Genomic DNA, 10001 nt, shown 5'->3' on the forward strand with positions numbered 1-10001 from the left:
ATTGTTAATGGAAGCCCGCTAATGCTGGAATTGTCTACTAAACGCTTCTGCTTGTTGCAGTGCTTGCATACAATAGTTATATGTTATTTTACCAAAAGGATAGAGATGGCGCCACGGACGCCGCCGCGAGCACCCTTCGCCCCGGCGGCCCCACCCCACCCACCCACCCCCATGGTCGACCGCAGGCTGTCGACATGCCGGTGCTGTGCTCCAAGATTGCCGAGGGCAAGGCGGCGGAGCTGGAGGGCTTCCAGATGATGATCAACTGCTACGCGGGCATCGACTGAGCTGCGCGCGTCGACTCACCCGCCTTGCCTGTCGCCTTGCGCGGCGCTTGGCCATGCGACTGTGTTCCGGACCGAAAGGTTGCCAGATTTTGAGTTGTCGTGTCTGGCTCGGCGCGCGCTCCAGTGGCCTGAGAGTGCGGCCAAATTGCTTTACGGCGTTCGCCGACCGTCTCCGCCCCCGGTTCGCCGTCGCTGTACATGAGCTTGGCTATTCTGCTTAAATAAAAAAACGCGCACCTCTACTACTACGGCTTTACTAGCTACTAGGAAGTAGACTAGGGAGGACCTCGTTCCACGTCTAGGGTACCATAAAGTATACTTCCGGGCCGGTGTGCGGGGAGCGAACCTTAACGACCGCCCAGAAGCTTTCTGAGCGACCCAATCGGGCCAGGATCATCAGCATATGTCCCCTCCACAACATCGTGGGCGTTTGAGCGGTATTTGAGGAGCGCCACGACTCTGAAGTTCGGCCGGGTGGTCTGCAGACCCCCCCCCCCCGGAGCAGCACGACGCGGTCCACACGTACCGCCCACATCCCCTCCACCGCTGAGAAGGCGCAGATCGACCGCCGGGCCGCGTAGTCGTCGTTAAGGAGCGGTTTTCGGAGCCGTACGAAGAGGTCCCAGACGGGCGAACATGCGGTTTTTCGATGACCACGCGCGATTTGGTATCTGCTTTTTGCTAAAAACGGGCCGCCTAGTGCAGCATCACTAGTAAAACACGCAACCCCACTGAGAGCTCCACACTAGCCGGTATAGGCGAGAACCGACGGCGTCACGGTCGCCGGAGTGGACGCACTGCATGCCGGGCCGCCTCCTCAGCCTGCCGGGCCGCCTCCTCCACAGAGATCGTCGCAGGTCTGCGCGCAATCTTTGGCCTGGTCTCTATCATGCGGGCGAGAGACATCGTCTGCAGGGTCGAGATTGTCTCGTCCGCGTGCTCCCCCTCCGGCGAGGCGCAGGCGAGCACCAGCGTCGGGGTGGCGCCGCCGAGCCGGTCGGCGAGCAGCTTGGTGAGCGAGGAGCTGTTGTACGGCACAACAGAGCTGCGATCGGCGCGCGCCTTGATGACGTTGTTGAGATTGAGGAGGGAGAGGTTGATCGCGTTGCCCTCCTGCCGCGCCTCGCCCTCGGTGCGCGCCCGCTTGGTGCGCTCGGAGCCGGCCAGGTCGACAAAGGTGAGGCTGTCACGTGTCAGACCAGGGCTCAGAACCCAAGCGCCGACGGTGTTTCTGTTTGATGAGAAACTACGAGACAAACTTCAAGGTATAGTACCAAAACCCCCGAAGACTCATAATGATCGAAATAGTAATAGAGCGAAAGGCAAAAGAGGTTAGCCATAGGTCTGCCGCACTCTCGGCCCCTCCCTCGGCGCTCCAACCGCCTGTGCCGCAGCGCGACTCGCGCCCTCTTCCCCAACCACGACCTCCCAGCCGTCGGGGAGCGCCGCGCGCGGCACGGTCGCAGAGAACATCCCCGGCTGCCCGCGCATCGCCACCGGCGCCTTGAGGAAGGACGCCCGCTTCACCTAGGTAAGTCGAGGTAGGTTAAGGTACAACACAACCTGGTCAGGCAAGGGCCGGGAACCCCTCGCATCTCCACACCCAGACAGGCAGGAGCTGGCCCGGCATTCAAAAAGCAAGGCCCGGTGCGCGCGGGTGAGCAGCCTGCCCCTCCCTCCCAACCAACCAGCTGGCCGCACACACCTCCTCGCACTCGCTCCCGCCCCTCCCTCCCTCCCAACCAACCAGCTGGCCGCACACACCTCCTCGCACTCGCTCCCGCCACTCCCTCCCTCCCGGGGACGCTCCCCACCTCGCCTCAGTGAGGTAGCGCCCCATGTCGCTGCCAAGGGCGCACGCGGCGCTCTGCACCTGCGCGGCCGAACAGCTCGAGGGGTGAGGCCGGCTGGGTGAGGCGAGATGCATCCGAGAGGCGTGATGCGTCCGAGACACGCGGCGTCCCGAGGGCTGTGGAGGGTGGGACGTACGCGCGGCCAAACGGTGTGTGCCGAGATGACACAGACCGCGAAGCCGAGGGGTCCAAAAGTCGAGAGATGTGCCGAGGTCTGCTCCACACCTCGGCCGTCGACCTCTCCTCGAGGCTGGCCGGCCGCGTGTCGCCGAGCTCGAGCAGCGCGACGACGCCGCCGCGCGAGAAGCCCGGCGGCAGCGCCGTCGTGCGCCCAATCTCCTCCTCGCTGTCGCCCGCCTCCGCGAGGATGGCGCGATGCTTGCCGCCTGTGAGCATCCCTCTCCCGTTCCAAGGGCCTCGAGGGCTCACAGTGACTCGCCATGTGATGCACCGTCCGGGTAGGTGCGCCGCCCCACGTGCAACAGGCAGAGGCCTGCGGTGCGAGGACTAGAGTCGAGCGCGTCGGAGCGGCGTCTCGACACCGAGTGATTGAAAGGCGTCTCTCCGTTTCTCTTCGTCTCTCGAGTCAAGGAAGGGAGGCGCGTGTGGCGTGGGTCCACAGACTTCTCGAGTGCTGGCAGGCTGCAGGGACCTGCAGGGATCTGCATGGAGCATCCCGTCCTACTGCCCCGTCTGTTCTGGACTGCCTCTAGACGCGCGGGCCGGTCGCGCGCTCAAACATCGTGCCGTTGCGCGTCTCGAGCGTCTTGCGCCCATGAGCGACCAGCCCCGCGAAGGGCATATTCATCGAGAAGCAGGGCAGCGTGATCGACCCGCCTGCGCGGCGGCGGGGGCGTCAGCACGGACGGCGTGCGTCCCGCACTCGTGGCACGGACGGCCTCGGCTCCGCGCCGTCTAGGGGTGTCGACCTGCGTGAAGTGCGGCGCCCCTGCTCGCTTTCACATATGAATATGGCGCTATGCGCTGGTCTGTGAGAGGTTGAGGTGCGAGCCCTGTGGAGGCCCTGGGGATGGGGGGAGACTACCCGCGGGCCTAGAAGGCCCGCGCGCAGGGGGGTGGGGCATTGAGACCGGTCATGAATGAGTGCGCGACACGCATATTGCGAGCAGCGTTGACCGTTGATGTTCTGCGCGTCGCCACAGACGGCGGCGCAAAAACATCGGGGGTTGCTCGTGACCTCGTGAGTCGTGTTCGTCCCAGCTAGAGCGGTAGAGGCCAGACGTCCGTGTACTCCGCGGGCGACAGGTCGTCCCAAAGGTCGACACACAACGATCAGCTCACACGACGCCGCAGGCGCAGCAGCCCCGCGCTCAACATGGCACACGTGACAAACTGTCACTCTACAAGCGGCGCAAAGTCGCCCTCGAACTCCTCGAGGTCGCGCTGGCGCGCCGCGCCATCCGGGCCGTAAGAGCCGAGCCTGGTCTGGGCCCGCTCTAGCCAGCCGTAGAGGAGGGGGCGGCAGCGCTTGTAGGCCAGAGCCCCGTCCACCACCTCGTACCAGCGCTGCGAGTCGCGCATGCTTGCGGGCCGGAGGCGGAGGACGGTGGTCTCAGAATCGAAAGCCTCGTCGCTGATCGTGGCGGTGTCTGGCACGGTGACGCGGGTCAGGGAGGAGCAGCGGTAGAAGGCGTAGCCGCCGATGGAGGTGAGGCCGGCAGGGAGGGTGACGGAGGAGAGGGCGGAGCAGAAGAAGAAGGCGCCTCTGCTGATGGAGGTAAGGCCGGCGGGGAGGGTGACGGAGACGAGGGAGGAGCAGCCCCGGAAGGCGTGGCTGCCGATGGAGGTGAGGCCGGCGGGGAGGGTGACGCGGGCGAGGGAGGAGCAGCCGTCGAAGGCACAGTCGCCGATGGAGGTGAGGCTGGCGGGGAAGGCGGCGGTGGTGAGGGCGGAGCAGTCGCGGAAGGCGCCATGGTCGATGGAGGTGAGGGTGGCGGGGAGGGTGACGCGGGTGAGGGCGGAGCAGCCGTGGAAGGCGTCACGGCCGATGGAGGTGAGGCCGGCGGGGAAGGTGACGGAGGAGAGGGCGGAGCAGAAGAAGAAGGCGCCTCTGCTGATGGAGGTAAGGCCGGCGGGGAGGGTGACGGAGGAGAGGGCGGAGCAGCCCTCGAAGGCGTTGTGGCCGATGGAGGTGAGGCCGGCGGGGAAGGAGGCGGAGGAGAGGGAGGAGCAACCGGAGAAGGCGCGGATGCCGATGGAGGTGAGGCTGGCGGGGAGGTCGATGGAGACGAGGGAGGAGCAGCCGGAGAAGGCGCAGCTGCCGATGGAGACGAGGCTGCGCGGGAAGGCGACCGAGACGAGAGAGGCGCGGCCACGGAACGCCCGGTCCGGCAGGTGCGTCATGCCTTCGGGCAGCACCGCGTGCCTGTCGGCGACGACGACCTGCCAGCTGCCCACGTCCAAAGTCTTCGTGCCTCGACGCCTTCGGCGCCGCCGCCGAGCGGCACCGCTGGAGGCCCAGTGGGAGGCCGGCATGCGGAGCGTGTCAGATTTTCTTTTTCTGAATTTTATTTTCTTTTCGCTTTCACGAAATAGACTATTGGAAGAAAAATAGCCAGCGCTCGACGTGGCACACGTGACAAACTGTCACTCTTCAACATGATGCACGCCCTGTGAGCGGGGCGGGGTGCGCAACCGTCGACACGCGCGGTGACGCACCAGCGCCAGGGTGTGCAGATCCAGCCACCTCGGCGGAAAAAGAAATCACCGTGGGTGTTAGGGGACCCCATCACACTGCTGTGAATATGTCCCCAACCCATACTAGGGACCCAGACAGAGCATATGCAGACTCGGCAGCACAGAGACGGCACGTCTCCAGTGCCCTTCCCCGGTCTTGACCCCTTAGGCGCGGCAGGGACCTCTACTTCTCCTTCTCTTCTCGTCTCGTCTTGAATGAGTGGGAGGTCCGCCGATGGCTGCCAGTAGCGGGTGTTGGGGGGGAGAGATCCGGCCAGGGGCGGGAGCTGTGTCGCGCGCACCTTGGCGAGGTCGTTGGGGTGGACGATGTACCCCCTGATCTGGTACTGCACGTTCGACCAGCCCGGAGCGCGCTTATAGTTCTTGTTGGGCCGCTCCGTCTCCTGCTTGTCCGTCCACGTCTGGCCCTGAAAGTCGAGAATCCGCTTCCGCGTCACATGCTGCGGCAGGTACGTGTTGATGCACCCCCACGTGTCGGCCATCTCGAACATGGCGGCCTGGAGCGCGTCCTACTCCGACGGGAACTGGGGATTAGGACGGGCCCAGATGGGGAAGGGGAGGGGGGGAGGCTCACACCCGCAGCTCCTTGTCGTAGCCCATGTCGACGAGGGCGACGCCGGTCAGCATGACGGTCACGCTCACTTGGACCTGAAGGAGGCGCGACGCGGGGTCAGGAAGGTGAGAGAGGGCGGCCGTGTAGCGGGAGCGCACCTCCTCGACGATCGTCTCGCCGAACTTGGAGTCGTTGACCTTCTTGGACGCCTTGCTGCTCGGCGTCTGCTTGCCGCCCGGCGTCTCCACCATTTCGCCCTGTGTGGACAGAGGTGCGTGCGGCGATTCAGGAGTGCCTGGGACGGAGGTGCAGTATGGGGGCTGCAGGGCTGCTCACGAAGTGCGCGCGTCCCTTCTGCGGGGTGCTTGCCATGGTGCTGCGGTGCCGAGCGGGGAGAGCGGAGGGTCCGTGCGGCCAGATTGGAATCGAGTTGAGACCGGCGGGCGGGGACACGAATGGGGGCCCTGGTCGTTTCCGCAGGCGAAAGGACAAGACGTGCTTTTAAAATAACCTGGGAAATATGGCGCTATGCGCTGGTCTGTGAGAGGTTGAGGTGCGAGCCCTGGAGGCCCTGGGGATGGGGGGAGACTACCCGCGGGCCTAGAAGGCCCGCGCGCAGGGGGGTGGGGCATTGAGACCGGTCATGAATGAGTGCGCGACACGCATATTGCGAGCAGCGTTGACCGTTGATGTTCTGCGCGTCGCCACAGACGGCGGCGCGCGAGAGCTGTTGCGAGTGGTGCTGGACGAAGCCCCGGGCGCTAAGCGAACGACGTGAGACGTTGGGGCTGGCTGCGAGGGTGCCGAGTCCTCGGCGCGGGGAGCGGCTCCCAGCTCCCCGTGCAGCGCCGCGGATAGCGAACCTCGAGCCGGTGGAGAAGACCGCGGTCGTGTCGGACTCGACCGGCGCCGATGCGGCGCCAGCAATTCGGGCGCGGCCGACTCGCTCCAGTTCGGCGCAGCTCGCCTTGGAGCCCACCGCGCTCTTAAATCGCCTCGAGACCATGCTCCTCGGCAACCATCCCGTCCCCGCACCCTCCAACGAGGTCAGCATCGTCGGCGAGGTCACCAACGGCATCATCATCGCCGCGAAAGCTGCCGTAAACACGCTCTTTTTGTCGCAGCGGCGCGGCGCGCTGATGGCTCTCCAGATAAAGAACCTGAAGAAGGCTGCGCTGGCGTACCTTGTGTGGGACCTACGCGGCGAGCTGGCGGGCGCGCGACTCGAGCAGGCGGTCGTGTACGGCAAGCGGCTCGAGACGCACGCGAGCGGCGTGGACAAGGAGTTGGGAAAGTGCAAGCGGCGGCAGGCGGGCGCGGAGGCGCTTCTCGCTGTCGTTCCAGAAACGTTGCAGGACGTGCCGACGCCAGAGGAGCCCGCGGTCGAGGAGGAGCCGGCGGTCGAGGACCTGCCTGCCAGCGACTCTCGTCCCGACGACGCGTCTTCGGACAGCGATCGGGAAAGCGTCTTCGAACGTCGGGTGACCCGTCGGATGATCGACGCCGGCCTGAACGAGGCGCAATTCGATGATATGCGGAACGTTTACGGGATTCAGCTCGCCCACGAGGACAAGTGTCACGAGTGTGCCATTCTTCAGGCTCGGGCAGCCTGCTTCGAGAAACTGTATTACCGCTGCAAGGCGGAGCTCCTCCAGATCTACAGCGACTGGAACAGCCCCGAGGTGGAACAAAAGTTCCGCGTCCGCGAGGAGGCTCAGCGACGCTCCGGTACCCTGAGTCGTGGGTATTATAGTGACCCATCATTTGTGTGATATACCTACCAAATCAGGGCCGCGGGGGGGGCGTTGGGGGGCCGCTGGAGGGCCGCTAGACCCTCTTCCCGGGCCCCTCCGGGTGGGTCCGGGTGCACCCGGCGCCAGGGTGCGCCTAGCGCGCGCAGCACATCATAGAGGCTACGGCGTCGCACCGCTCTGCGAATTCAGGGCTCTGGGCGGCGCATTGGGGCGTTTCTGCGCTGCCGAACATGATGGCCTCGGAGCCTCCGACGCGGGCGACTTGCGCACCTGCTTGGTGGGGGCTGCGACGGGACCGCTCGGCCGGCCGCACCGTTGGTGATGGACTCAATCTCAGCCTTCCAGCCTGGGCTGCGACGGGACCGCTCGGCCGGCCGCACCGTTGGTGATGGACTCAATCTCAGCCTTCCAGCCTGAGCTAGATGCGCCTTCGTCCGCGTCGGCGTCGCCCACCCGTGCCTCGTCTCCTGGGTTGCCGCGGCGAACGGAATAGCGCGACATCCCTGGCAAGCTCTTTTGCTCGCTCTACTAGGTCCCACATGGCACAAAACCTCAAGTGTGCGTGTGAGTGTTAGAGTTGTTTGGTATTGAAAATCAAAACCTCACGAGCCAACTCTCTTCCGGCAAAAGGCTCCCCCGGGAGGGGGGGGGGCGATACTGTCCCACGGCGCGCGGCTCCAGCATAGCCAGACAGGTCCCGGTGATGTACTCGCCGTACTTCGAGCTGCCGGCGGATGGCCCTGCGTGGCTGCACCCGCAGCTCGCCGCGTGCCTGCGCCGCGCCGGCGTCACCGCGGCCGACCTCTCGCCGGCGGGCGATGCCGCGCTGCGGCGGACGGCGGCGGCGATCCTCAACGCCGCGTGTGAGGAGCCGACATCGAGCGAGCTCGACATCGACCTGCTCCTCGACGTGGTGGCCGGCATCGACGAGGCGCGCGTGCTGCGCGGCCTTGGCGCCGCGCCGCTGGCAGCGCTCCGGAGGTACGACCTCGAGCACACGCACCTGCTGCGGCCGCCCGCGGAGAGCTTCACACCCTACGCGGAGCTCGCGGCGGTGGTCAGCCTAGTCCCTCGTGGTGGCTCGTTTGCCGACCTCGGCTGCGGCTCCGGCCGCGCGCTGCTCGTCGCCGCGCTCCGGCGTCCAGACGTCTCGTGCGACGGCTACGAGGTGGTGGGCGCGCGCGCCGCCCTCGGGCGCGAGATGCTGGCGAGGCTCGCCGGAGGCCGCCGCCGCCGCCGCTACCGCTGCGTCTCTCGCACCCTCGGCCGGTCGCGCTTGCCGCCCGCGGCAGCCGACGTCTTTTTTATGTTCAACCCGCTCGCGCCGAGCTCTCTCGAGGCGCTGCTGCGGCAGCTCGGCGGCCTGGCGCAGCGGCGGCCCTTTCTGCTGGTGTGCAAGGCGATGGACGCCGAGCTGCGCTCGGCGCCCGCCTTCCGCGCATCGCGGCCGTGGCTGCGCCGCCTCCCAACGCGTGGCGCGGGGCTGCCACGAGGCTTCAGCCTCTTCCGCGCGGGAACGAGAGCGAGAGCGGGCTGCTGAGGGTGTGAGACACAGCGAGCGACGGACTTTTTCGTACCTCGCCCGCGCTCCATAGAGTAACGGCACGCGTGTGTATGTGTTATACGTAAGCTCAGAATGGAAACAGTGCGTGATCGAGTCGCGGCGTCGCGTATACGCCTCGCCGCTCGTCTCTCGACTCTCCGTGTCCGGGTGTGGTCTCTGCCGTCTGTCCCACCGTCGTGACACGTGAGGACTGAGACACCGTGCGTGTGCGTTTTCGTGCACACGTGGAGAGAGAGTTTTGCGCGTTGAGCATGTAAGTTGTAAAGCCGAATGTCACACACGTGCACAGCGAAACACACGAGTAAAACACAGTAGACGGTAGACCGTGTACTGTACGCTGTACGGCACTGCTTTCTCGGCGAGACAGTAGCTCGAGTACGGTAATAGGCAGCGCTCAGGGTTGGCCGTAGGACAGCTTGGCCTCGAGCAGCCGCAGCTGACGCATATCAAAGTAGTGTATGAGTACCGACGTGTTGACGAGCTCGGTGGCGAGCCACTCGAGCACCGCAGCGGAGGAGAACCAAGTCGCCCACGAGACGGGCGCGAAGACCTGGCCGAGCACAACGAGGGCGCCGCCGAAGCACATGGTCCACAAAACGGCCATCCACTCCTTGAGCGAGGAGGAGCCGGGCCGGTGCGCCTTTGGGTCCACCTGCAGGCACCACCGTCCCGCGAGCGACGGCGGAGCGTCGCCGAGCCGGCGGCGGGTCCGGTGCGCCGCTACCCTCTGCATCCTCCAGAGCGCCCACGTGTGGCCCGAGTTGGTAACGTAGAACCCGAGGGCGCATCCGTTGTGCGCCGCGTTGAAGTGCGTCACGTTGATGACCCCCGCGAGCGCGAGGCAGACCATGGACGCCCACGCGAGGGCGAGCAGGGACGCGTTTGCCCTCCTGCCTCGCTCGGCCGTGGAGCTGCTCGCGTGCGCGGCGATATAGGCAACGCCGCCCTTGGCATGCAGGTCTCGGTAGCCGACCGCGCCAAAGGTACTGGCCACGAGGAGTGACGCCCTGAACAGCGGGTGGCACAGGTCCGGGTCCGCACCCACGATGGAGACGGTCGGAATCGCGCCGTCCCAGCGATAGCTGCAGAACTTGACGCCGGCGGCCCGCGCCCTCGAGGCCGCCGACTCGCGCAACAGCGCCTCCCGCGCCGCTGGGGACTCCCAGGTCCTGTCCCACGAGGGCGAGATTTCACAGACTTCGGTAGCTGTGATGCCGCTGGAGAGGTAGATGGCCAGCACGACCGGCACAGCCACGGTCGGCGTGACCACAG

The 10001-nt window shown here is 66.0% G+C and overlaps 3 protein-coding genes across 3 annotated transcripts; 1 reads left to right on the top strand and 2 right to left on the bottom strand.

Moving 5' to 3' along the window:
• Positions 1-1061: 1061 nt before the first annotated feature.
• On the bottom strand, positions 1062-1469 carry EMIHUDRAFT_77834 (hypothetical protein; the record flags this gene model as incomplete). The annotated part of the gene is made up of 1 exon (XM_005791030.1): positions 1062-1469. A coding segment is annotated over one exon (408 nt), but the record flags the coding sequence as incomplete, so codon positions are not given.
• A 2027-nt stretch (positions 1470-3496) lies between these two features.
• EMIHUDRAFT_317543 (hypothetical protein) lies at positions 3497-7706 on the bottom strand (the record flags this gene model as incomplete). The annotated part of the gene is made up of 2 exons (XM_005791031.1): positions 3497-4543; positions 7695-7706. The coding sequence occupies 2 exons, from the start codon at positions 7704-7706 to the stop codon at positions 3497-3499; spliced, it is 1059 nt and encodes a 352-aa protein (XP_005791088.1).
• Positions 7707-7868: 162 nt separating this feature from the next.
• EMIHUDRAFT_251751 (hypothetical protein) lies at positions 7869-8705 on the top strand (the record flags this gene model as incomplete). The annotated part of the gene is made up of 1 exon (XM_005791032.1): positions 7869-8705. The coding sequence occupies one exon, from the start codon at positions 7869-7871 to the stop codon at positions 8703-8705; it is 837 nt and encodes a 278-aa protein (XP_005791089.1).
• Between the last annotated feature and the right edge of the window lie 1296 nt (positions 8706-10001).

Source organism: Emiliania huxleyi, assembly GCF_000372725.1.
Source record: "Emiliania huxleyi CCMP1516 chromosome Unknown EMIHUscaffold_1167, whole genome shotgun sequence".
In the NCBI taxonomy this organism is placed as follows: domain Eukaryota; phylum Haptophyta; order Isochrysidales; family Noelaerhabdaceae; genus Emiliania; species Emiliania huxleyi.